Source organism: Podarcis vaucheri (assembly GCF_965113315.1).
Source record: "Podarcis vaucheri genome assembly, chromosome: 11".
In the NCBI taxonomy this organism is placed as follows: domain Eukaryota; kingdom Metazoa; phylum Chordata; class Lepidosauria; order Squamata; family Lacertidae; genus Podarcis; species Podarcis vaucheri.
This window is the reverse complement of record NC_138749.1, coordinates 619,998-647,683: the sequence shown is the minus strand read 5'-3', so window position 1 is coordinate 647,683 and position 27,686 is coordinate 619,998. Positions and strand designations below refer to the sequence as shown.

Below are 27,686 nucleotides of genomic sequence, written 5' to 3'. Positions count from 1 at the left end.
GGTCCAGTGTCCCAATGTCAAGGCCTGTGTTAAGATTAGGGCTGTTCAAGGAATTTTGCTGCCCGAGGATGAGATGGCACCTCATTCCATGCCCAAGATCTGATGGGACCAACAGCTGGATTGGACTTTGGTGCTTCCTGTGGGGCCACATCCTTTCCTGCACTTGACGGCAGCATGCGAAGAGGCTCAGGCCTGGCAGCTCACACAGGCCGGCCCAATCCAGACACACCCGCCCATCCGCAGCCCAAGGTGGCTGCCTCTCTTGGCCTTGCAAACGTGATGGTGATGCTGCCAAGGAGCGTGAACAAGGGATGCCCCTCCCCATGTGGACAGGTGAGCCTGTTGGGAATCTCAGGTGAGATCCCCACACGGTGGAAGTTGCTCCCAGTACCAGGCACCATGCAGCAGCCGAGAAAGTTTCAGATAGTTTACTGTTGCAGAAGATAAGGCTCCGTCAGACAGTTCCAAATGTTGATACAGCTTGCAGGCTTTTGCAGATACAGGTACAACTACAAGTACAAATGATCTCCGTTGCTCCAAGTTGAGCCATTCGAGACGTAGCATTGGGCAAGCAACACAAATAACAGACAGACAGACAGACTAACTGCAGACTCACAGACTGACACTCGTGAGCTGACACGCATTAATTACAAATATAGTTGGGGCACTGGGCTGCTATCATAGCAACTGGCTTGGCTGACCTTGCACCTGGGATTAGCTCATCCATGGGGAGATTTACATTCATGAAGGAAAGTGACCCCTTCTCATGTCCAGTTGTTCCAGCAGAACTCTGAGGCCAGAGCAGCTCCAGAAGCGCCGTCCCTTCTTCAGAGTCCACCAGTTCAAGTCCTGAGACGTCCCGATTTGTGCGGCTAAGACCTGCAGTGATCTGCAAATTCCAAGCATTAAATGGATGCCCATGAGGAACATTTCCTGGGTGGCTAGCTAAACAAATAACTATGGACCCCAACACAATATTAGAAATACATTAATGAGAAGAACAAAATGGGTTTTCTGTGGCTTGTCGTTTGTTCCCGTTCAGCAGTAAACAGCGGGTTTTCCCAGAAAAAGCAGCAGGAGGAAAAGAAGCAAAAATCCCCACCCTCTGGACCCGTGACTTGAATATTGTGGGACAAACATCATTACCATCATCATCATTTTATTATTTATACCCTGCCCATCTGGCTTGGTTTCCCCAGCCACTCTGGGCGGCTCCCAACAGAACACTAAAAACAGAATAAAACTGCAAATATTAAAAACTTCCCTAAACAGGGCTGCCTTTAGATGTCTTCTAAAAGTCAAAACAAATTCCATCCAGTAGCACCCTAGAGACCAACTAAGTTTGTTCTTGGTATGAGCTTTTGTGTGCATGCACACTTCTTCAGATACACTGAAACAGAAGTCACCAGACCCTTATATAGAGTGAGAGGGTGGGGAGGGGTATTACTCGGAAGTGTAGTGGGAGATGGGTGACTCAATGGGCATGGTAAACTTCTTGACCACTGGTCTTACAGGAAAAAGCAAGCGGTGAGATGGCCAAAAACAGCTGTATCATGTTTAACGAGATAAGAATCCAATGTCTCTATTCAGACCAGGTCTCTCAGTTCTTTATTTCCTTGACATCTGATGGGAAGTGGGGGGGGGGGCTGAGTTGCAGGAACCAAAGAGTAGGAATAAATGCAAATGGTAAAAATTAGAAAGAAGCCCCCCAAGGATTGGGGATTAGGACCTGTGGTTTCTAGCTTGTTCATAACTGATCCAAAGTTAGCAGTGAGGTGACCAAGTCTGCTAATGACCCGAAGCTGTTCAGGTTGTTGAAAGAGCTGTGAAGAGCGGCAAGGAGACCTGTCCAAACTGTGCGAATGGGAGGGGAAATGGTGAACGCCGTTCAGTGCCAGCCAGGGTCAAGTGATGCACTTTGAGGCAGAAAATTCTGATTTCATGTACAAGCTGGTGGTTGTCTGAACTGGAAGCGATGGACCAGGAGCGAGACCTTGGGGTCACAGCAGAGAGCTTGTTGAAGATGCAGACCAAGTGTGCCTTTGCCGCGAAAAAGGCAAAATCTCTGCCGAGGTCATTAGGAAAGGAATTGAAAACGAAACTGCTAATGTCATGAAACTGCCATGATACAAATCTGGTGCAGTGACTGCACGTGGAACATTGTTGTAGTTGCCACACCTGAAAACAGATATTGCTGAGGTGGAAAAGGTTCAGAAAACAGCAGCCAAAATGACCGAGGGGCTGGAGCAACTCTGCCTCCCCTAATTCATCTCTTACCTCTCAACCAGGAAATGGCTGCTCAGGGCTGGCTGCCGCCTCACAAATGTACGGATGTGGCGTTTCTTCCTTATCCACTGAGATGATTCCACTCTTCAGAGTTCCAAACGGATATTCCCATCTCTGACTTTCACTTCTGAAAGGTTCAAAAAGCAATTTATGAAAGAACTCAAGGGACAAAACCCACCCTAATTCTCTCTCACTGCACAATGGGCTTCCCACTGTTGTAAACAAAATCTGCCCTTTCCCCCTTATGGGGTATCCAAGAGCGCATATAGAGTCCTTACGTAGGTTCTCCATCACTTGGAGAAAATAACAGAGGCCAACCAGAGAATACTGAGAAGCAAAGCAGCTAGTAAGCCTGATCTTTATTGATTTGTTGCAACATTCATATCTAAATGTGCCCTTAAGACAGGATTTGTGAGGAAAGAGACAATGGGGAGGTTTCCCACTTTGACCTTGCAGATAAATAATTGAGGTCAATTTGTTCAGGACTTTTTGTGGGGGGTTTTCAGGCATGTGGTTTATATATTTATGTACGTGTTTGCTTGGTACATTTATGAACATTTAACATATATCTAAGACCTCAAAATTCCTATCACAGGGGTGTATGATGTCTGCTGGAGAGCAACCCCCCCCAACACAAACACCCACCCAATGCCTTGCTGGATCTAAGCCCGCCTGCTGTTCTCAGAGTGGCCAGGCAGGCACCTCCTGGGAAGCCCCCAGGCAGGACCTGAGGGCAGCCTCTCCCTGCTCAGGCTCCCCGGCCCCTGGGATTCAGAGGGGAAGTTGCCTCTGTCCTCCCCCTGCCCAGCTCAGACCCAGTTCTGGACAGGGAGTCTTCAGAGGACAAACCCGACGCACCACAGACCAGGGAACTTGGGGGTCAGGCAGAATCCCATGGAACAGGTCTGGAATTTCTACGGCAGATATCGTGCCACAATCTGAAAAGTCTGTGCGGAGAATTTACAGTTGCCTGGCTGGGAGTTTCTGTGCATTTCCTGCGCTGGGAAAGACTTTAAAAACACAAGGGGCATGTTCAGCTTTCGGCATCGCAGAATCCCAAAATTAGAAGGCAGGGAGAAACACAGAAGGGGACGCCTCCTGGTCTAAACAGGGAAAGGGCTCCTCGTATACAGACTGAAATATATGAGGGTGGGGACTTCTCTGTTCCAGTTCAAACGGGGAGGAAAGTGGATGATAACAGCTAGATGATGCTGAGATGTGCACAGCAGGTGGAGCCAGAGGCAGGCAAGGGAAGCGAAGGCTCCTCGGGTCCCCATCCTCCTCCCTGCAGAGTCATGCAAGGGCCACAATGAGATTCAGGAGGAGGAGGGGGAGGAGGGCTGCCTGGTGGGTCTGGCTGAGGGGTCTGGGGCAGCCTCTCCCCTGCCTCCTTGGATTTTGTCTGGATTCCCCTTCAGATTGACCTTGGGCTGTTTTGGACCTGGAGGGAGACTGATACCCCACTGAAATTGATGGCAGGATTAACTCAGGTCTATTCCTTCTGATGGAATGCGGGTGGCGCTGTGGGTTAAACCACAGAGCCCAGGACTTGCCGATCAGAAGGTCAGCGGTTCGAATCCCCGTGACGGGGTGAGCTCCCGTTGCTCGGTCCCAGCTCCTGCCAACCTAGCAATTCGAAAGCACGTCAAAGTGCAAGTAGATAAATAGGTACTCTTCCGTCGGGAAGGTAAACGGTGTTTCCGTGCGCTGCTCTGGTTCGCCAGAAGCAGCTCAGTCATGCTGGCCACATGACCCAGAAGCTGTACACCGGCTCCCTCGGCCAGTAAAGCGAGATGAGCACCGCAACCCGAGTCGGCCACAACTGGGCCTAATGGTCAGGGGTCCCTTCACCTTATTCCTTCTGGTGGCTCTGCTTTGATCAAAGCTGAGTTGGATACAGCCCTCTGTTTTCAAAAATGTGCTCAGTGTAATTCATCTCTCTTGCTTTGCATTGCCTTCTTCTTTTGCCAAAGTTTATGATCTTTTTTCTTTTCTGCCGGGGTCTTTTTGCCCTTCATAACTTCCTCAATTCTGCTTGTTGACCACCCTGCCATCCTCTTGGCCCTGATGGTTCTTTTCCTGAGAGGCTGTGGAAATTCTACCTGAGCTAATGTGCTTTTGCCTTCTGGGGGGATTGGATCTTTCCAATCCTGTAGTCATCCAAAAGGACCTTCTCTGGTGCACTTACCCTTCATAAGGGGTGTCATCAACCCAAGTGAAAACCCAACCCCGCTTCTTTGCAGACCATGTTATTTGCAGACCAATCCAGTAGTTATTTGGCTGTTGAGGAAAAAGATTGTTTTTAGCCAGTGAGTGGAGTCAGAATTGTGATGGATGAGTGAGTTATTTGGACAGTGAGCTGTAAGTATCCCTGAAGGAGCGTCTCCACACCCATCATTCTGCCCGGACACTGAGGTCCAGCGCCGAGGGCCTTCTGGCGGTTCCCTCACTGTGAGAAGCCAAGTCACAGGGAACCAGGCAGAGGGCCTTCTCAGTAGTGGCACCCGCCCTGTGGAACGCCCTCCCACCAGATGTCAAAGAGAACAACAACTACCAGACTTTTAGAAGACATCTGAAGGCAGCCCTGTTTAGGGAAGTTTTTAGTGTTTGAAGTTTTATTCTGTTTTTATTGCTCTGTTGAAAGCCACCCAGAGTGGCTGGGGAAACCCAGCCAGATGGGCGGGGGTATAAAATATATTATTATTATTATTATTATTATTATTATTATTATTATTATTATTATCATCATCATCCCTGGGGTCCTAAGGAGCTGCTGTTTCCGCTCCCCTTGACTGCATTTGTCCTGCTTCTGTTTCATTTTCTAGTCTCTGAGGCTCCCCCTTCCTTTCTTCCTATCAGCCAAAATGCCTCTTTCCTCAAGTGTGGCTTAAACCCTGCTCACTTTGGCAGCTTTACATCCAAGGTCCTTCCTGATTCAGGGATGGGTTTTCACTGAAAGGCTGGCTAAAACGGAGGAGGAAACCTTTGCTTAGCAGTGCCTTGCAGGGACACTGTGAGGTCAGGTGGGGCCAAACGGGGTCCCCACCCCTAGTGCTGAATATCCTTTCTTGTAGACCCCTGGATATGCTCTGCAGGTGGCGGGGGGGGGCTATCCCTAGGAGCCCCCCCTGGCCCACTTTGCCCATCATCAGAACAAGTTGTGGGTAATGGCTGACTATGAATGAGCAGCAGGCCGGATCATTCCTCCTTCATCGCTCCCTTGGAGGAGCAACAGGAGAGGAAGCCAAGCTGAGCGCAATGTCTGGACCGGGGTCTCCGTTTGCCAGCTGATTAGGGTTTCTTCAGGGCAGGTGAAACATACCTGTCTTGGTTCAGAAGCAACTGTTTGTTCACAGCAAGCCAGGAACCATTGCTCACAGCCATGTGTGAACTGGGCCACGCTGCACATCGCTCGCTCCCTGCATTCTCATTGCTTCCACTTGTGTGATTTTGACTTCCCCTTCTATGGTTTGGGTCCCCAGCAGTGTGAAATCAGTGGGTTTCATTTTGGGTGGAACTGGAGAATAACCTGCTTCTGGGTTTCTCTTACTGGCCAGTAAGGCTTGACTCTGGACTCAACGTCCTCTGCCCACCCTCCACCCCCTTGCATTATGTTGGAGCTACTTGTACCCTACAGTTATTACCTCCTCATCCCTTGCTATTACACCATCCCATAATTCCCTTGCGCTCCAGGGCTTTAAAATAAGCAGCTGAGATGATCTGGCTTGGCAGGCTTCTTGGCTGTTTCTCCAGCTCTTCCTTTCTGACGAAGGTGAAACCCACAGGCATTTCCACCTGAAGATCTTCCATCCATGGGGACAGCAGCCTGGGGGAGAGAAGGTCAAGGGAGCAGCTTTCAGCTTCTGAGCGGCTGGGACTGGCAGGTGGCCTCAGGCTGGCAGCCAAGACCTGGTGGGACACAGATCTATAGGTGGTACATGACCCCAGTCAAGCTAGCAAAAATCTACCATTTGCCTGATAATAAGTGTTGGAAATGTAAAGAAACTGAAGGTACTTTTTATCACCTTTGGTGGACATGCCCAAAGATTAAGGCTTTCTGGGAAATGATATTGTCAGAGCTGCCACCCAGTCCCAGCTCACATAGGACTAAGTCCGCCAGCGTTCACTTTATAAGAGTCTTTATTAAGTTACAGGTTTCATTTCCGAACTGCAGCGTGCAGCTCTACACCTTCTGCCCTAGGTCGGCGAAGACCCGTCTGAGTCCCCGCCTCTTGCACACCAGCTTAATACCCTAGCCTTGCTCCACCTCCTTCGCCTCTCCCTACGTCTCTGGGTCCTTCTGCCCCCCTGGGCCTCCTCCCTTCTACTCTCCTCTGACGCTGACCCCCCTGATCCTTCTGCCTCCTTGCGGCGGGCTTTGGGACCTGGCTCACTCTCCGGGCTGCTTACTGCTCCAGCTTCCGCTGCATTTGAACTTGGCGCGCGCGCCCAACTCTCTACTTTCCTCTTAACCGTTGCCTCGCTCTCTGAGGAGGGCGTGACCACCCCTGACTCGTGCCCTCCCTCCTGCTGACAGCCTCCGGAACCCGATGCCTGGCTACCTTCCTCCCTGCTGCTCTCAGTCTTGAGCGTGGGTCCCGACTTCCAGCTGCTACTCTCTGAATCTCCTCTGTTCCCTTCCTCCTGGGGTGTCCCCCCGGATCCCCCCCTTGCTCTGCTCACTGGGGCTCCCTTTTGGGAGTCCTCTGACTCACTGCTTAGGCTTGGAGATCTCGGGTCGTCATCATCACTCATTTTCCCTTCGGATTCCTCCCCCTCGCTCTCTGCTTCCTCCCTTCTCTGCGTCTCTGCTCCTGAACCCCTGACATCCATCCCCCCCTCGAAGCCCCCCCTTCCCCCCTCCCCGCTTTCAGGTGTGGGTGCTGGGTGCTCCATCATCACGGGAGGGAATGCCGGATACAGTTCGCTCCCCGTGGTTGGCCGCCAACTGAAGACCTCCGAGTCTTCCTCCTCGCGGTCGCCGACGTTGACCTGTTCCGCTTCCATCTCTGTACCGCCGTGCTCGAACCCAAGGTCCTCCCCGAACACGTCCATGTCAGTCTCTGCGTCGGTCGCTCGACCTGGCATCTCCAGCCACTTCCGGCGCCATTGCTCCTCCGGTCGATCGTCCCACCAATACGAGGTGTCTGACGCCGAACCCGCCGGCGATCCTTCTGGGGAACGGGTGCTCAGTGCGGGTTCCCCGTCCGAGTCGAATCCATGGAACGTGCTGGAAGAAAGTGTGGGCGTGAACAGCCAGTCGTCGAAGAAGCTCGCTGGCATGGGTCTGTGTGGGAAAAGGGCATGAAACTCGTCCTTGAGCAGGGGTTCCTCCAAAGCGTAGTCTGGCACCCAGCTATTGGCGCTGGCCCGGGTGCCCTCTCTGGCTAGGAGGTATTCGACTCCCTCTTCCCCCCATCTGGAGTCCAAAATCTCCGTGACCTCGTTGATGGGGTCTTGCTGCGTCACCCCTCGCGTCTCCGTCCGCTCCCGGAACGGACTCGGTGCCGTCCCTGGCTCCTGGAATCTGTGAGGTGCCTTGTAGGGAGTGAGCACCGACCTGTGGAACACCGGATGCATTCTGGAACCCTCCGGCAGCACCAGTCGGAAGGCTACCGGGTTGATCTGTGCTTCGACTTGGTACGGACCAATTTGCTTGTGTCCCAACTTCTTCTTGGCTAGTGACCTGGTCGGCACTGCGTGGGCTGCCAACCAGACCCAGTCTCCCACTTGGATCTCTTCGCCAACCCGCCTGTGCTTGTCAGCTTGCACCTTGTAGGCGTGCTTAGCTAGCTCCAGCTGCCGTCTGAGTTGATCGTGTACCGCCTGCAACTCTGACGCGAACGCGTCCGCCGTCTGTGGTTCTCCGTCCCCCACTCTCTCCCGTCCCGGGAAGGTTCTGGGATTCCTCCCATTGTTGGCGAAGAACGGCGTCACCCCTGTGGACACGTGCTTCGTGTTGTTGTAAGCGAACTCGGCGAGCGGCAGGTAATCCACCCAGGTCGCAGGTTGTTGATTGGCATAGCATCTCAGGTACTGCTGCATGATGGCATTGACCCTCTCTGCTTGCCCGTTGGTCTGCGGGTGTCTTGCTGATGCCAGATCGACCTTGACATTTAGAAAACTCATCAGCTTCTGCCAGAAATTCGAGACGAACTGGCGCCCGCGGTCGGACAGGATAGACCGCGACAGACCATGCACTTTGAACACGTGATCTATGAACAGTTTGGCGGTTTGTTCCGCCGTGGCCACCTTCGCACACGGAATGAAATGTGCCATCTTGGTGAACAAGTCCACCACCACTAGTACAGCTGTCTTGCCTCTCGAGCTGGGTAGATCCGTAACAAAGTCCAGGGCCACCCTCTCCCACGGTTCAAACGGCGTTTGCAGCGGTTCCAGCAGTCCCGCCGGTGGTTTGTGCACCGGTTTGGCCCTCTGGCAGGTGTCGCACCTCGCAACGTAGTCCGCGACTTCCCCTCTCAGTCTGGGCCACCAAAAGTCCCTTGCGACTAATTCCACCGTTTTCTCCGTGCCAAAGTGCCCGGCCGTGGGTGCGTCGTGCAGCTGCTGCAGTACCCTGGCGCGAAGTTCGTCTCCCGGCACGTAGATGGCCCCTTTACGTAAGAGCAAGCCGTCTCGTATCTGGAACTCGTCGCCCTTCGCCGTGCCCTTGTGCACCTCTGCCATCTTCGCCTGCGCGAAGGAGTCGTCCTGCAACGCCCGCCGCACCGCATCCAGGTCTACTGTGGCTGAAGCGCACGCCCACGCTGTTGGCGCGAAGATGTGCATGGCTGCCGCTGGCGTCGCCTCTTCGAGGTATTGCGGTTTGCGGGACAGTGCATCCGCCATGACGTTGGTGTCGCCTGGGACGTACTCTATTCGGAAATTGAAGTCAGCAAAGAACTCCGCCCAACGTATCTGCCTCTGGTTCAGGAACTGAGCCGTGCGCCAGTGCTCCAGATTCTTGTGATCCGTGCAGACCTGCACCGTGTGCTTGGCGCCGATCAGGAAGTGCCTCCACGCCTTGAAAGCTGCATGAATGGCCAGCAACTCCCTGTCCCAGATGGTGTAGTTCTGCTCCGACTTGCTGAGCTTTCTGGAGTAGAACGCTCCCGGCCTCCAGACCCCCTGTGGGTCCCTTTGCAGCAGGACAGCTCCCACTGCTCTATCGGACGCGTCTGTCTCTACCCGCATCGGTCTGCTGGGGTCGATATGCAGCAGTTGCTCTTCCGACGCGAAGAGACGCTTGAGTGCTTGAAAGGACTGCTCCGCCTGCTCCGTCCAGATGAATTTCTTTTTCTTGGAGCTTAGCGTGTCCGTAATGGCCGCCGTCTGCATCGCGAACCCCTTGATAAACTTGCGATAGAAGTTGGCGAAGCCGACAAACCGCTGGACCTCCTTCCGGTTGCGCGGGCTCTTCCAATCCAACACCGCACGAACCTTGGCGCTGTCCATGGCTAGCCCCTTGTCCGACAACTTGTAACCCAAGAAGTCCACCTCCGTCGTGTCGAACTGGCACTTCTCCAGTTTGGCGTACAGTCTATGCTGCTGCAGCCTCTTCAGCACCTCCCGAACATCTTGGTCATGGGCTTGCTGCGATTCGGAGAATATCAGGATGTCATCCAGAAAGCAGACGCACTTCTTGTAAAGGAGTCCCGCCAACACATGATGCATGAAAGCTTGGAAACAGTGAGAACCGTTTTGCAATCCAAACGGCATCACTCTGTATTCGTAGGTGCCCAGAGGCGTGAACATGGCTGTCTTCCACTCATCGCCCTCCCTCATGCGGATGAGATTGTACGCACCTCGCAGGTCCAACTTGGTGAACACGCGTCCCTTGCGCACCGTCGCTAGTAGGTCGTCAATCCTGGGCATGGGGAAATCAGAAGGCTTGGTCATCTTGTTTAAGAGGCGAAAATCCACCACCAGTCTTTTTTGGGGCGTGTCTTTCTTCTTCACGAAGAAAACAGGACTGCCCCCTACTGCCCTGGACTCCCGGATGAAACCGCGCTGCAAATTGTGATCTATGAACTGTTTGAGTTCCTGTAATTCGTCCTCAGACATGGAATACAGCTTCCCTTTCGGCAGCGTCGCCCCTGGTAGGAGGTCAATCTTGCAGTCATATTGCCTGTGCGGTGGTAGCTTGTCAGCCTCTTTCTCGCAGAAGACCTCCAGAAAGTCTGCGTATTTGTGGGGGACTGCTTGCAACGTTCCCAACTGCAGTTGTGATTCCTCCTCCTCTCCCTCCTGTCTGGGCAGGATGCAGTGTTCTGCGCAATAAGAGGAGCCGAAGATCAGCTGTCTCTGGTACCAAGCCAGTGTCGGACTGTGCCTGTCCAGCCAACTCATGCCCAACACAATGGGCGTGTCCGACAGTTGGGTGACATTAAAACTGATGACTTCCCTGTGGTTGCCAAGGCGCATCACCATCGGTGGCGTTTGCTTCACCACCTGCCCCCCTAGCAACTCTCTGCCATCCACTGTGACGACTTGCAGGGGCAGAGTGGCAGGCAGTAGCTGTATAGCGTGCTGCTCCACAAAATCCTGCGCTATAAAGTCTGCGTTGCTTCCAGAATCCACAGAAAGCGGCACTTCGATAGTGACGCCATCGGGTAGCTGGAGAGATGCTGTGAGCTGCACTACTGGTTTGGGTGGGAGGGGGTCCGTGGGTTGCAAGATCGCTGGGGACTGCTTCACTGATGCGTCTGGCTGGGCCCCAGTGCCTCTGTCTCCAGCCAGACATCGTCGTTTCCCTGCTGTGGTTCTCCTTGCTGCGTTGCTGCAGTCACCATTGCTGAGGCTGCAGTGTGCTTGTGGAGCCTCCGGGGACACTCTTTCGCCAAATGGCCTGGATCCTCGCAGATGTAACACTTCCTGTTCCCTCTAGGAGGCTTCGCTTTCACTGCTGTCGGTGCTTGGGCTCTGGCTGCTGACTGAGCCCTTGCACCTCCAACCTCCATCGGTTCCCCTCCCCCTCCAGGCGGAGGTGTGGATTGCGCACGCGCTGCTTCTCTTGGAATGAAAGAGAAACTTCTCGCTGCTTCGCGCCCTCCACGTCCTTCATCTCTGCACCATGGACGTTCTTCCAGCCTCACCCCCACAGTCAGCGCCCTTTGGACCACCTCCTGCGTGCTTCGGGGCCTCTCCCCCCTTGCAATCTCATCCTTGACCGCAGAGCTTAGACCCTCCCAGAACAGGTCTCTGACAGGGGGCGAATCCCGGTCCCACTCTAAGGCACTGACCAGCGCAAAAAAGCGGGCGTGGTACTGCCGGACGCTTGCCCTCCCTTGTTTTAGTCCATGAATCTCCCGTCGGGCAAGATCCACATCAATAGTAGACAAAAAACACGCATCCATCGCTTTGATAAAGGCATCTGCATTCTGAAGCGCCGGATCTTTATCCCTCCACAAATTGCGTAGCCACGCTTTAGCATCCCCATGCAAATGGGATAGTATGAACCCCACTTTCTCTTCCTCATCTCTAAAGTCTTTTGCCAGCAGTTGCAGTGCGCACATTACGTCTGCTCGAAAATTGGGGTACTGTTGTAAATTCCCATCGAAGTGAGCCACAAGCCCTCCTGCTCTCCGTGCCAACCCAACCCCCTCCGGTCTGGGTCCTGGCTGCCCGTGTTTAACCCATGCTTCAAACCTGGCGTGGAGATCTCTGTAGGCGGCTGCCGCATCCTCCTCCCTCTTCTTGGATGCCAGTACCTCCGCGTTCAATTGGGTAACTGCCTGTTGCAGCGCTGCAACTGTCTCTGCTTCCGTCATCTCTGCTAACCGTCGTGAGCTTGCTCCCAAACACCGATCCCCTCCTCCAGCTGCCTCTCTCTCCGCTGCGAGATATCAGGTGTCCGAAGCTTTTGAGAGACGGGTCTTACTGTCAGAGCTGCCACCCAGTCCCAGCTCACATAGGACTAAGTCCGCCAGCGTTCACTTTATAAGAGTCTTTATTAAGTTACAGGTTTCATTTCCGAACTGCAGCGTGCAGCTCTACACCTTCTGCCCTAGGTCGGCGAAGACCCGTCTGAGTCCCCGCCTCTTGCACACCAGCTTAATACCCTAGCCTTGCTCCACCTCCTTCGCCTCTCCCTACGTCTCTGGGTCCTTCTGCCCCCCTGGGCCTCCTCCCTTCTACTCTCCTCTGACGCTGACCCCCCTGATCCTTCTGCCTCCTTGCGGCGGGCTTTGGGACCTGGCTCACTCTCCGGGCTGCTTACTGCTCCAGCTTCCGCTGCATTTGAACTTGGCGCGCGCGCCCAACTCTCTACTTTCCTCTTAACCGTTGCCTCGCTCTCTGAGGAGGGCGTGACCACCCCTGACTCGTGCCCTCCCTCCTGCTGACAGCCTCCGGAACCCGATGCCTGGCTACCTTCCTCCCTGCTGCTCTCAGTCTTGAGCGTGGGTCCCGACTTCCAGCTGCTACTCTCTGAATCTCCTCTGTTCCCTTCCTCCTGGGGTGTCCCCCCGGATCCCCCCCTTGCTCTGCTCACTGGGGCTCCCTTTTGGGAGTCCTCTGACTCACTGCTTAGGCTTGGAGATCTCGGGTCGTCATCATCACTCATTTTCCCTTCGGATTCCTCCCCCTCGCTCTCTGCTTCCTCCCTTCTCTGCGTCTCTGCTCCTGAACCCCTGACAGATATATAATGAAATGAAAAAGGTACTTAAATGTACTTTCCTTAAGAAACCAGAGGCATTTCTCTTGGGCATCGTCGGCCAATTGGTGTCAAAGAAAGACAGAAATTTTTTTATGTATGCTACAACAGCAGCAAGAATACTCATCGCAAAGTATTGGAAGACACAAGATCTAACCACTCTGGAAGAATGGCAGATGAAGGTGATAGACTACATGGGACTGGCTGAATTGACTGGCAGAATCCGTGACCAGGGAAAGGAGGCTGCGGAAGAAGACTGGAAGAAATTTAAAATTTATCTTAAGAAACATTGTAAAATTAATGAATGCTAAAATGTTGAGGTTTGATAAATATGGGGATTATGGCTGTAGAAGATTAAGTAAAAGGGGGAAAAAAAACAAGGTGAAAATTAGATAAATTTAAGGGTGAGGATTTGCTGAAACAAATTTGGAAATTGGGATGCAGAAAGGGAAGGTACGGGGAAGTCGCTGAAGTAAGGTTTAAGAAAAAAGGATCTGAAATTATACATGTTTGTTTATGTGTTTGTTTGTTTGTATTGTTTTGTGTTTATATAAATGTGAAAAACCAATAAAAATTTTCAAAAAAAACAAAAAAAACCAAGACCTGGTGGGAGACAGACTTGTCCTGCCAATCTGCTGAGAGTCCAGGGTATCACCATTTGGGGGTGAGATTCATAATAAACAACTATCTGACTTTTAGAAGACATCTGAAGGCAGCCTTGTTTAGGGATTTTTTAAATGTTTGATGTTTTATCGCTGCTTATTATTATTATTATTATTATTATTATTATTATTCTGTTGGGAGCCACCCAGAGTGGGTGGGGTATAAATATTTTATTGTTGTTGTTGTTATTAATATTATTATTAGCATCCTGGCTGATTCCGATTTGGAGCTCTTCAGCAACAAATCTTGTTTGTTGCTTTGCAGAAGAGAATCTGTGCTAGGTCCAGTTCATGCGATATTATAGAGCAGCAGTGTCCAACCGGTTGACTGCGACAGACAGGTAGATTGCCGGAGTGTTCCAGGTTGATTGCAGGAGCCAAGAAAGTGACCCCCTGTTGCTCCTTAGCGCTCGCGACGTGCCCCACCCCTGGTGCTACATCCCATCGTTGCTTCTGATGCTGCTTAGAAATGTTGTATTCCCTCCCCTCAGCAGAGTGCGGGGAATGAGGGAGGGCAGCGGACTATAGAACAAGTGTTTTAATTCAATCCTTCCCCCCAAAATTTCAACAACTAATGCCAACTCTGGTTTGTCCCCCTGAAAAAGCTCAACAACTATGGGCAATGCCAATGGGCAGATCACTGCCAGTTTTATTATACTGGGAGCAGATTGCAGTCTCTATAGAGCTGGACGTGCCTGGTATAGAGAACAAGTGATGATTGGTGGTGCATGGTGGCTGCTGGGCACAAAAAGCAACATGTGACCTGGGAGATGCGCCCCAGAGGCTGTGCGAGAGTTTCAGTTTCATTTTGTATGTTCCTGGGATGTGGTGTGTGGATCACACGGAGCGCAGAGATGGGGCCCAAGGTTGTGGCACAGTTGCCATAGAGTGGCACCAACAGAGCCCCCTCCCAGCCCATCAACAGGCCACACCCCTGAAATAAATGCTCATCTGTCTAAGCAATGAACAGGGTGAGGGCTCCCCCAGCCCCCCATGCGGGAAGTGATACATAGGTAGCAGTCAAGTACAACATTCCTCGTTTTCCTAGAGTGGACATGCAAGGGGATGTTTGGTCCAGACAGTCGGAACTTCCCGTTTCCTCCTGGCTGAGACATACTTCCTTTTGCAAGTGTCTAGAGATGGGTGTGACCTTACCTGACCAGGTAACAAAAGGACAAGGCACGCAGCTCTCTCTCTCTCTCTCTCTCTCTGACTTCCTCCATTGTTGGAGCAGCTTTTTAGCTAGAAATGTCCTGTTGGCTTTCAGCCGACAGAGGACACTGGGATTATCCCCATATGGGACAGACTCACATGTATATCCTTTGTAACTAAGTCTGCCTTCAGGGATCCATCTGTGAACTGATAATGTGAGTAAACTTCTTATATATACGTGTTTATGGTGTGTTTATTCTTTTAAGAGGGATCTAAGGGAACTTACCAGGAACCTAACAGTGAGAGGCTTACACAAGCCTGCAACCAGCTACCTGCTGTGCGTTTAAAGGGGGAATGTAAAACTCTGCCAAGTAAAGGAACTTGCTAGCCCAAGTTAGGAAGGATATTAACAAACAATATATCCTCTCCTGCCTCTCTGAACATCCCCACACCACAGACCTACCCATCTGCTGGCAGGAGGTGGCTTGGCCCAGCGCTCTCTCGACCTGCTCCTTCTCATGCTTCAGATGCGTCAGGTTGCGGTCTGCTTGCCTCATTTGGTCTTCCAGCTGCCGCTGTGTCCTGTTCCCATCCCTCCAGCTCTCCTCCAGGGCCTTCCGGGTGAGACGGAGATCTCTTTCAGCCTCGCGGAGCAGCTTCTGAGAACCGGACAGGCTCTCCTCCAAGGTGTTGAGTCTCTGGGCCAGGAGGCTGCTCTGCGCCGCATGGTTTTGGGATTCCCGCTGGAGCTGCTGGGAGAGCTGCCCATCTGCAGAGGAGAAGGGGGGGGGGACACCAGGCTGGGCTCTTCCCCACCAAGAGCAGCCAAAGCAGCTGGTCTCCCTTGATGGCGTTTTCCCAGGGGACCACCCCCCTCAAGGCGGGCCCCATGAACGACATTATTCAAATGCACCTTTTCATGCCCAGAGCCCAGGGCAGAGAGGGCAAGCGGTGAGCCAACTGTGATCCCTCACCTCCCCCAATTGATTGGCTTTTCCCAGGGTGATGGATTTGGGCAAGGGGCACCCGCTACTCACATCGGACCCCCAGTCCTACGGCGGTGGCGAGAAGGAAGAGGCAGGTGGCCAACAAGGCCAGGATGGCATACCAGGTCCGGCGGTCTGACTCTGCAAGAGAAGCTCACTGGGATCAGCTGGGGGCTCTTCCTGACTGCTTTAAGCCCCAAAGCTGCCCGGTTGCAGTTGGGAAATGGCCACTTGCCCCTGGACCCTGTAACAGCTGGCGCTCCGAGGCATGTTCAGGGCTGTGTGTCTGTGCTGTGCATGGGAAGGAGGCAAGAAGGTGCACTTGTGCAGGGATGGATCCTGCCTTCAGTGCCCCTCGCTGGGAAGGCCTTCCTGAAAATGTTGAATGAATAGTTGTCGAGGAATGAACATGTTTTGAACTGGGTGCAGCCAAGCCTCATTCTCTGGGGAGTTTGGCCCATCCAGTCATTGTTCTCTAGTAAAAGTGGGAACTGGGAAGAGAATTAGCTGAGTGGCAGAACAGCCGCTCTGCATGCAGAAGGTGCCAGGATCAGTCCCTGGTGGCATCTCCAGGGGGGGATGGGAGAGGCCCCAGTCTGAAACCGTGGAGGGCTGCTGCCAGCCCGTGGAGACATTGCTGGGCTGGGTTCCCAAACACTCTGTGCTCCAAAACGCTCTGTATGGAAGATGTCTGGAATCTAGATCCCAAGTAGGAAAATGATTAGTCTCAGAATACACCTTTCCCCCTAAAAGGCAGCGATCCCCACCTCCGAAGCATCCATGATGATAACTCCAGTCTTTCCCCTCCATCTCCTCGGCTGTCTTCACGTTGCCCAGGGAGGAGAAGACTTGGTGGTGCAGACTGAAAGTTGGAAGCAAAGGGAGAGGGAAAGATAAAGGCCCGGATCCCATGAACCTGACACTGAGGCGCAAGGGTTCCAGCAACTGTATTGGGATCCCCCCCCCCGCCTCTCCCTGGGCTCCCCAAATCAGCTCTGGGTGGTCAAGAGAACCCCCAGGACAATGTGCAAAGGGAGGAGAGTGGGGAGAGTCGTTCAGCCTGGCAAGCAGAAATGCTTGTGCTGGTGGAACGACCAGAAGAGCAGGACTCTGGACTCTGAAGGACCCTTGATGGATGGTAATGCTGTCACTGGATGTGGAGGACAAGGGGCTGCAAGGAGGACTTCAGCCTGGGGCCTGTGGATTTAATGGTGATTAGATACCTGGCACAATACTCAGACTGCCTTACTTTACAAGGTCCTTGTAAGCGAAACTCTGAATGCTGAAAGTCACATGCATGTGGAATATTATTGCTTGGCTTATTATTCATTTTTTGAGCCGACAAAACCAGCTGGGCAGATGGGTTTTTAATGGTGTTACCTGTCCAGAAGACAAGGCAGGTCAGAAATCTATTGAGATAAATAGCCCTTTCATCATCTTGAACTTGTATTTTAAGTTTCTCAGATAAATGGAGAACCTTTCTTATCTATGCTGCTTTCTTACTTCTGCAAAACACCAGAATGAGTCATATTTGCTTGATAAAAAAAGTTCCACTTACAGTAAATAAGGAAAATAAAATGCAGACTTTGCATCTTAAATGTCAGTGGTCTCAAGACGTGCTGATTTGCTAAGCAAAGTGGCCCTTGGGGGAAGGGGAAACTGGCTTGGGCAACTTCAGGCAGTCTGTTCGTTGAGTATTTACTTGCGCCAAACTTAGGTGGACTTATTTATTCAGCATTTAGGTAGAGGTAAAGCATTTGTTCTGCATTGTTTGTGACTGCTTGCCCTTAGTCATTTGTTCACCACCCCACACTTTTGAATCCGTTTCCCCATCACTTTCCAAACCAAGAAAACTCAGATTCTTGCAGGTTGTACAGGATTTCTTTCCCTTTTAAAGTCTGATCCTTTTAAAAAATGGATTTGCTGCAGTTGGGTGTCAGAGTCCCGTAATCTGTGCAAACCTAAATGTCACCTGCAAATCAGTGGCAACCTTTGCTCACTTGTTTACGTAGAAGAGTTCTGTAACGCAGGGCGCTTCAGAATAGCACAATATTGCATAAAACCAGTCATCATCCTGAAACAACCTGCTCCCCCCCTCCTGCAACATGTGGAATAAAATGTGGCCCCTACTTTTAAAGCTGAAGTTTCGCACTCCCAGATTTGGAATTGTATTTTGAAGCTGCCTGCCTGTGTCAGATAAAAGACTGGATACTGCTGGAAAAGACACAGCTGCTAGATTTGGAGGGTCCTGATGTCAAACATGGCTGGCATGCTTGTATCTGGCATGGCAAAGAAGGAATACGTAAAAGCTTTGCCAACAAAGTTATTAGAAAAAACTTAATTAGGGTGTGGGGGAAATACAAAAAAATAAAACAAAATAGAAAACAAAACACCAAGGTGGTTATCCCCAATAGAAGCTGAGCCAAGGAAATATAATAATATGAGTGGTAACTGGGGTACCTATAATGATTTGTTATACTTTTCAGGAGAAGAAAAAATGAAGAGATTAAAGAATTTGTTTCAGACTAGCTAAACTATCATCAAATCACTTAAAAATGTAAGGTGAATAAAAAATGGGGATTTGCAGAAAAACCATCACAATTTGAAAAAGAAATATTAAGATCTAGAGTTTAAAAATTTTCCTCAAATATATAGGATATTATTAGATTGGGAAACTAAATAAAAATTTGTGAAATCATCTATGTTCAAATGGGCACAAGATATGGGTCACAATATTGATCTGAACCTGTGGGAACATTTGTAGAAAATAAATTTAAATTTAAACTGCTAGTTTAAACTGTTTAAAATGATCCACAGGTGGTACTTGATGCCAAGTAAACAAGCTAAAATGTTTAGAACTAAAAGTGGCCTATGCTAGAAATGTAAAGAAACAATTGGCACATTTTATCACTCATGGTGGTCTTGTAGAATAATAACATAATTATGGGAGGTGGTTTGTAATGGATTTAAGAAAATGTTTAAAAGAACTTTTCCTAAAAATCCAGAATCTTTCCTTCTGGGAATAATAACAATATAAATCCCCCCCAAAATCAAACTACTCTATGGATGTGACTACAGCTGCCCAAATTCTGGTAGCACGAAAGGGGAGAGCAGATGGCAGTACCATCAAGAGAAGAATATCTAGAACTTGCCAGTATGACAGATTAAGAAATAAAGACCCTATGGATTTATAAGGGAACTGGACATTATATATAGAATAAACAGAAAAACATTTTAACAAGAAAATAAGTGTAACAGACTGGGGGGGGGGAATGCTCAGCAATGGATGTGACAAAGTGGGACAGTGTAAGGCAATGGAAAGAATTTAGTAGAAGAAGAAAACGCAGAAAAGACAACAGACAGGAAACCAGAGAAAGAGTGGACAGGGAGTTAAAATTAAGGTTTTTAAGAGTTAGATATGCAGATGACACAACCTTGATGGCAGAAAGTGAGGAGGAATTAAAGAACCTTTTAATGAGGGTGAAAGAGGAGAGCGCAAAATATGGTCTGAAGCTCAACATCAAAAAAACGAAGATCATGGCCACTGGTCCCATCACCTCCTGGCAAATAGAAGGGGAAGAAATGGAGGCAGTGAGAGATTTTACTTTCTTGGGCTCCAGGATCACTGCAGATGGTGACAGCAGCCACGAAATTAAAAGACGCCTACTTCTTGAGAGAAAAGCAATGACAAACCTACACAGCATCTTAAAAAGCAGAGACATCACCTTGCCAACAAAGGTCCGTATAGTTCAAGCTCTGGTTTTCCCAGTAGTGATGTATGGAAGTGAGAGCTGGACCATAAAGAAGGCTGATCGCCAAAGAATGGATGCTTTTGAATTCTGGTGCTGGAGGAGACTCTGGAGAGTCCCATGGACTGCAAGAAAATCAAACCTCTCCATTCTGAAGGAAATCAGCCCTGAGCGCTCACTGGAAGGACAGATCCTGAAGCTGAGGCTCCAAGACTTTGGCCACCTCATGAGAAGAGAAGACTCCCTGGAAAAGACCCTGATGTTGGGAAAGATGGAGGGCACAAGGAGAAGGGGACGGCAGAGGACGAGATGGTGGGACAGTGTTCTCGAAGCTACCAGCATGAGGGAGGCAGTGGAAGACAGGAGGGCCTGGCATGCTCTGGTTCAGGGGGTCACAAAGAGGCGGACATGACTAAACGACTAAACAACAACAAAGAGTTAAATAAACTGGAGGAATAAGTTATGTTGCTATCATTATTAACAAATTATAATTTATTATTTACAAATAAAAAATTGTCCAGGAGCACCTTATAGACCAACTAAGCTTGTTCTGGTGTAAGCTTTTTGTGTGCAAGCACACCTCCCCTGGCTGCGTCAGACCAACACGGCTACCTACCTGAACCTATTATTATTTACATTATTATTATTCCCCCCCTTTCTTACTATTATGGGTCTGACTTTAACATATTATGCATTGATGATATGATAAAACAGAAAAGAAAAATAATTAAAAATCACTAAGTAGGCAGCATAGATAGATGCCATCCTATGGCCCCCATGCTTTTTAGGGAGCCCCGGGCAAAATAATAAAATTGGCTCATTAAAATGGTTGGTTGGTAAAATAAGAAAAGTATTAGGACATGATTTGTGAGGCCCTCTTCCCCCGAGGTTTTGACTACCTGGGGGCCTAAACAGGGTTTAATCCAGCACTGGTGAGGAGCCTCCATTTGGTGGAGGAGAACAAGCATCTCCAGAGCCCCCCCCCCTTTCCCTTCCCTTCCCTTCCCTCCTTCCTTCTCTGGCATCCTCCTCCTAGTGGGGAGGGTACCAGAGACTCACCTCTTGCATCTTCCGGTTCCCTGGGGGTCTCCTCTTCCTCTTCTTCCTCCTGCCCCCTGGTCCTGGGCCCCTGGATGTTCTCATAGGTGATCTCCCCATCATTTGGCTCTGGAAGACAAGGTGGTGTGAGGAACAGGTGGTGACATGGGGGGGGGGAGCTGGAGGGGGGGAGATCTGGGCTGGCTGCGCCTCTACCTTCCTCCTGGCTCTCCCTTCGAGGGACCTTCGCAAATCTCAGGTCAGCGTAAGTCACCCCCTGAGACATCCTGGGCGCTCCAGCCCTGCCCTGAGATGCCCCTGGGGTGGGGGGAGCAGTTGCCTGAGCCTCACATGCTCTGAGCGGGGAGAGTGGGGCTGGGCCACTGGTCCCCGGGAGCAGGTGGGACCCACGGAGCACCAGATCCGGACTCCTGCTGCCCCCGCTCTGTCAGGTGGGGTCTGGAAGGGAACGCCCTCCCCTGGTCCCCAGAGGGCAGGCGCCTGATGTGCTCGCCGTCTGTTCCTGCAGAGCAAAGCATGTGCCATGTGCGCAGTGTGGGGCCACAGTTCACTGGTTAAGTGTAGACCTCGTGCGCATGATTGAGGACGTGGGTTCATTTCCTTCCTCGTCTACAGTACAGCCATTCAAGCAGACTCCTCTAGAACACCTCTGGGGAATGTCCCTGCCACATCAGAGACAGGAGTATGAGCTGCCGTATTTTTCCGTGTATAAGACTATTCCCCCCCCCCCCAATTTTTGAAGTTTAAAATAAGGGGTTGTCTTATACACAGATAGTGCATTGCGTGTTTTCTTAATTTTGAACCCCCCCAAATATTTATACACTGGGGTGTGTTATACACGGGAAAATACGGTATATACAAAATATTAATTGAGGGAGAATTTGGCCATCTTACGGCCACAAAATGAACTTTCAAGTAATAATCACTATTGAAAATAAAAAAACCAGAAGACACTTTGGGGGCTTTTAAAACAGTTTTGGTCCAATGAAGGGAATCCTTTTGAAACTCTTACTTACGCCAGATATTTCCCCCTTGCAAATATCCCACATGATCCCAGGGGCAACATCAACCTGAGGGAGGGGATATAATAATAATAATAATAATAATTTATTATTTATACCCCGCCCATCTGGCTGGGCCTCCCCAGCCACTCTGGGCGGCTTCCATAAAAACCAAAAATACAATAAAATATCACACGTTAAAAACTTCCCTGAACAGGACTGCCTTAAGATGTCTCCTGAATGTCAGGTAGTTGTTTATCGCTTTGACATCTGCTGGAAGGGCGTTCCACAGGGCGGGCGCCACTACCGAGAAGGCCCTCTGCCTGGTTCCCTGTAGCTTTGCTTCTCGCAATGAGGGAACCGCCAGAAGGCCCTCAGCGCTGGACCTCAGCGTCCGGGCAGAATGATGGGGGTGGAGACGCTCCTTCAGGTATACTGGACCGAGGCCGTTTAGGGCTTTAAAGGTCAGCACCAACACTTTGAATTGTGCTCGGAAACGTACTGGGAGCCAATGCAGGTCTTTCAAGACCGGTGTTATATGGTCTCGGCGGCCGCTCCCAGTCACCAGTCTAGCTGCCGCATTCTGGATTAGTTGTAGTTTCCGAGTCACCTTCAAAGGTAGCCCCACGTAGAGTGCATTGCAGTAGTCCAAGCGGGAGATAACCAGAGCATGCACCACTCTGGCGAGACAGTCCGCAGGCAGATAGGGTCTCAGCCTACGTACCAGATGGAGCTGGTAAACAGCCGCCCTGGACACAGATTTAACCTGTGCCTCCATGGACAGCTGTGAGTCCAAAATGACTCCCAGGCTGCGCACCTGGTCCTTCAGGGGCACAGTTACCCCATTCAGGACCAGGGAATCCTCCACACCTGCCCGCCTCCTGTCCCCCAAAAACAGTACTTCTGTCTTGTCAGGATTCAACCTCAATCTGTTAGCCGCCATCCATCCTCCAACCGCCTCCAGACACTCACACAGGACCTTCACTGCCTTCACTGGTTCTGATTTAAAAGAGAGGTAGAGCTGGGTATCATCCGCATACTGATGAACACCCAGCCCAAACCTCCTGATGATCTCTCCCAGCGGCCGCATGTAGATGTTGAAAAGCATGGGGGAGAGGACAGAACCCTGAGGCACCCCACAAGTGAGAGCCCAGGGGTCTGAACACTCATCCCCCACCACCACTTTCTGAACACGGCCCAGGAGGAAGGAGCGGAACCACTGTATAACAGTGCCCCCAGCTCCCAGCCCCTCAAGACGGTCCAGAAGGATGCTATGGTCGATGGTATCGAACGCCGCTGAGAGATCCAGCAGAACTAGGAAACAGCTCTCACCTTTGTCCCTAGCCCGCCGGAGATCATCAACCAGTGCGACCAAGGCAGTTTCAGTCCCATGATGAGGCCTGAATCCCGACTGGAAGGGATCCAAATGGTCCGCTTCTTCCAGGCGTGCCTGGAGTTGTTCGGCAACCGCTCGCTCAATCACCTTGCCCAGGAATGGAAGATTTGAGACTGGGCGATAGTTGGCCATCGTGGCCGCATCTAAAGATGGTTTTTTAAGAAGCGGTTTAATAACCGCCTCTTTCAGCGGGTCTGGGAAGGCTCCCTCACGGAGGGAAGCATTCACCACCCCACGAAGCCCATCGCCCAGTCCTTCCCGGCTAGCTTTTATAAGCCAGGATGGGCAAGGATCCAGGAGACAGGTGGTTGGTTTCACTCGTCCAAGCAGCCTGTCCACATCCTCGGAGGTAACAGATTGGAATTGATCCCACTCAACTTGACTAGACAGAACTCTAGCACTCTCCCGCCCCGGCCCTGCTCCCACGGTGGAGTCTACTTCTTCCCGATGTGGGGAGACTGGATCTTACAAACGTATGTGGTAGTTTTGCAATTCCGCTTACCCATTCTGGGTTTTGGTATTTAAAGAATTGAGTTTAGTCTTGTCGTCTGCCATTCCAGCCTCCAAGCAGTGGGAGATTCCAGGGGTTCCTGGTGCTCACCCAGGGTCCGGTTTCCTCACAAAGAGCCACGCAATGGCGCACTGCTTTGGGCTTGAACATTGAGCATGGGCAATAGCCCCGGCTGAAAAGCTGATGTGCTAGAATCATGCAGCCAAAGAAATTCTAGCCCCCGTCTTTTCTATGATGTGTGGTAACCATTTTTGGATTACAATCATACCTCATGTTACGCTTGCTTCAAGCTACGTTTTTTCAGGTTGTGTCCCGTGGCGACCCAGAAGTACCGGAAAGGGTTACTTCCGTGTTTTGCCGTTCACACATGCACACAGCACAAGCGCTAAATCACGCTTCGCACATGCGCACAAACACCAAATTGCACCACGCACCTGCGCATATACGGCACTTCAGGTTGCGCTCTTTTCATGCTGTGAACGGGCCTCCAGAATGGATCCCCTTTGCAACCAGAGGTACCACTGTGTATGTGTCAAAAAGATTGTGTTTATAAGCCTCTCCCCAAGATTTCATGGTCAAATGTGGAAAGAACTGCAGAAATCTGATAGGTCTAAGCAACATGGTTGACGGCCTGTGAGTGATGCTGTCTTTGTATATGGGGGAAATGAATATTACTAAATATTTCCCTCAGAGAGGGAGTGCCAGAGTTTGGGCTCCACCTCTGCATCAGCCAGCACAGCTGAGGGTTGTTGTTTTTTTGGGGGGTGGGGTGGGGAGGATCCAACAGCACATAGCTGGGATTTTCTTTCCTTGGCATGAAAGTCCTTGGAGTTGGTAGGCATTATCTCTGATAGAATTCTTTCTTCTTATTATTTCCATGCACACATGCAAGCTGAGCCTCAGGTGGAAGGGGTCTCCCAGCACTAGCCCACAAGGCAGGGCAGTGGCCTCGGCCGCCCAAGGCTAGCAAGCCATCGGGGGGGAGCTTCTACAGCAAACGTTTTTCAAAGAGGGCCAGACTTGATGAAGTGAAGGGCCGTGAAGGCCAACCAAAGGGCCAACCAAAGTTGTTGACCTCTTTTAAGGACTGAAGTTATTGGGGGTCTTTTAGGATTTTACCCCAGGAAATAAACTGCCACAGGAGCTGGACTAAACCAACCAGTGGGCTGGATTAGGCCCCGAAACAGACTTTGGACATGCCTGTTCTACAGGATCCAACCGTTTCCTTTCTGAGTCAGGCATTATTCCCGCCCCTGTTTGATCCCAAGCTGTTACATCAGGTAAGCTTATCTGGATTGTGTCATACAATGTTGCATTGGTCCTTCCATGTGGTTCCTTCTTGCCTTCAGGATTATTTCAAATTGTTCCTAATTTCTCTTAATTGTTATACTTATTGATACTTATTTGATACATTTTGATCCCTTTTGGGCCCAGTTTTGTGGGAAAGTGGCATGGATACAAATAGAAATCTCTCCCCCCCCCCATTGTATATGGCTTGGCATAGGTTTGCCGTTCCCTAGACAGTCGGCGCTTATGGCTCACGAGGCCACTGAGAATTCCAGGAGCCTCCGACAGGCTCAAAGCAGGTCTGCAGCTCATAGGCTTCAATTGCAGGTTAGCATTGGGTCTGGAACACAGAATTTATTTATTTTTTTGAAAATTTTATTCATTTTTCATTTTCATTCATTACATACATCTCAAATTCTTAACGTTTACTACATATTCCTCCCTCCCTCCCCTCCAAGACTTCCCACAGCTTGCGATTCTGCTTTGTTTCTAATTTCATCCGCTTTGCTATCTCTCAACAGAAAAGGTTATTAATAACATCACATCAAACCTATAAACATAGAGATAAAAATAAAATTAACTGGAAATGGAACACAGAAATGGAAATGGAACACAGAAATTTAGTCCCCATCCTTCCTGCTCAATGAGTTCTGCAAGGGAGCAGCACTGAGGATGAGCAGAGGAAGAGGAGGAGGAAGCTAACAGCCAGGACCACCCCCTTGGGCAGGCCGGTGGGGAGTTGGGTGGGGGGAGACGGAGGTTGGTGGAGCATGGGAATGTAGAGTGGGAATCTAGCCCAGCCACTGCAATGCAGGAACCACAGCTCAAGAATCCCTGGCAGACGGCCACCCAACCCCTCCTTGACCACTTCCAATGAAGGAGAGTCCACCAGCTTCCAAGGCCAGGGGTGCCAACTTGAATAAAATATTGTAGGGGCCCAGGTAAGCCCCACCCCACACGATCGATCACATAATGCAGTGCACACACAGCATTTGAATGGAGATGCCCATCAGCTTTGTGGGAGCCCAGCCCCCTCAAATAACCCCCTAGGAGTTGTCCCCTATGTCCAAAGGAGTCTGTTCAACTGCTGAATGGTTCTTATTGTTCTTCCCAATATGGTTGGAATCCCTAAACTCCCCATTTAGGGACTAAGAATTCCCCACGTTCGATATTGGTCAGAGAAGAATGAGCTAAGTCAGGATCCGGTGAAAGCAAGGCAGATCTTTACTATTCTGTTGCAACAACTGTACCCACCTTCCTTGGTAGGCGGTGAGGACCCAGAACAAAGGTGCGCAGGAACTTTTGAAGGCTTTAGAAATTGCCCAGCCCCTTAGTTAGGACCACCCAAAAAGGATCAAACTTGTGCCACACAAAGAGGGGGTCTGCAACAGAAATTTGAGTCTGTGGCTTTTCTTCTGTCTGTCAAGATATCATGATGTGCCGCTTGTCCTATCTGACCAGTCTGGGCCATTCTTTTGAAATGATAAATACAGTAGCACCTCAGTTTGCATTACCCTCAGGTAACGCAAACTTTGGGTTGCAAAAGTGGCAAACCCAGAAGTGTTTCACCCCGTGCGCATGCACAGAAGTGGTCTACTACTCTGGTTGCGAATACCTCAGGATTTGGCCAGACCTCCGGAACGGATCCCATTCGCAACCGAAGGTACCACTGTACCTTAATTCCTGAATCCCATTCATCAAATTTCTTCTTCTTTCTTCTTCTTTGTTGATCCCTCATAGCCGAGTAAGATTGTCTTCTATGAACAGGGTCTTAACAGTGAGTCTGTAAGTGACTGTGGAGGCCAGTTCTGGATCCACATGTCCTTCCACAGTGGGGACATTGGTTTCCAGGTGGGAATGGAGCACGGTGAAGGTTTGCCAAGCGTGCCTTCCTCTTGGCACGTTTCTCCCTTGCGTCCTGAGTTCGAGTGTCTTCAAAGCCCAGGACACCTTTGGTCAAGGCTGTTCTCCAACTGGAGCGCTCACAGACCAGTGTTTCCCAGTTGTTGGTGTTTATACTACATTTTTAAATATTTACCTTGAGAGCACCTTTAAACCTCTTTTTTTGACCACCACCACTGCTGTTTAGTCATTTAGTCGTGTCTGACTCTTCGTGACCCCATGGACCAGAGCACGCCAGGCACTCCTGTCTTCCACTGCCTTTACCTGTTGACCACCAGCATTACGCTTTCCATTTTTAAGTTCAGAATAGAGTAGTTGCTTTGGAAGATGACAATCAGGCATCTGAACATCATGACCAGTCCAACGAAGTTGATGTTGAAGAATTATTGTTTTGACACTGGTGATCTTTGCTTCTTCCAGGACACTGGCACTAGTTCGCCTGTCTTCCCAAGTGATGTGTAAGATTTTTCGGAGACACCGTTGATGGAATCTTTTGAGGAGTTGGAGATGGCGTTTATAAGTGGTCCATGTTTCACAAGCAGACAGTAAGGTTGGTAGTATAATAGCTTTGTAAACAAGCATTTTGGTTTTCTCTGCCAATGTCCCGGTCCTCAAACACTGCACTTCAATCAGGAGAAAGCCACACTTGCAGAGCTCAGGCGATGCTGGATTTTGGCATCAATGTTGGCCCTTGTGGAAAGACAGCTGCCCAGGTAGGAGAAGTGATCGACATTTTCCAACATTAGAGCACTGAGTTGGATTTGTGGTGCTGCAGAGGGGTTGTTTTGGCCAGTCTGGGCCATTCTTTTGAAATGGTAAATACTTCAATTCCTGAATCTCATTCCCCAATTTTACACCTATTGATGTACAGAAGATGCTCTGTTGACAGGTCTGCTCTGCTTAACAGATACTTGCCAGACTGTTTTTTGCAGAGTGGGATGTGGGTCTAAACCACAGAGCCTAGGACTTGCCGATCAGAAGGTCAGCAATTCAAATCCCCGTGACGGGGTGAGCTCCCGTTGTTCTGTCCCAGCTCCTGCC

General features: G+C 50.5%; 1 protein-coding gene across 1 annotated transcript; it reads right to left on the bottom strand.

The window, feature by feature from the left end:
- Positions 1-413: 413 nt before the first annotated feature.
- On the bottom strand, positions 414-21,141 carry LOC309543007 (B-cell differentiation antigen CD72-like). Its single transcript, XM_082242176.1, has 8 exons — positions 20,744-21,141; positions 20,549-20,656; positions 15,792-15,881; positions 15,218-15,523; positions 5,931-6,112; positions 4,475-4,566; positions 2,278-2,398; positions 414-889 (listed from the first exon to the last, which is right to left on the bottom strand). Exons 1-7 carry the CDS (start codon positions 20,811-20,813, stop codon positions 2,281-2,283), a joined length of 966 nt encoding a protein of 321 aa, XP_082098302.1. The 5' UTR covers positions 20,814-21,141; the 3' UTR covers positions 414-889; positions 2,278-2,280.
- Positions 21,142-27,686: the final 6,545 nt, after the last annotated feature.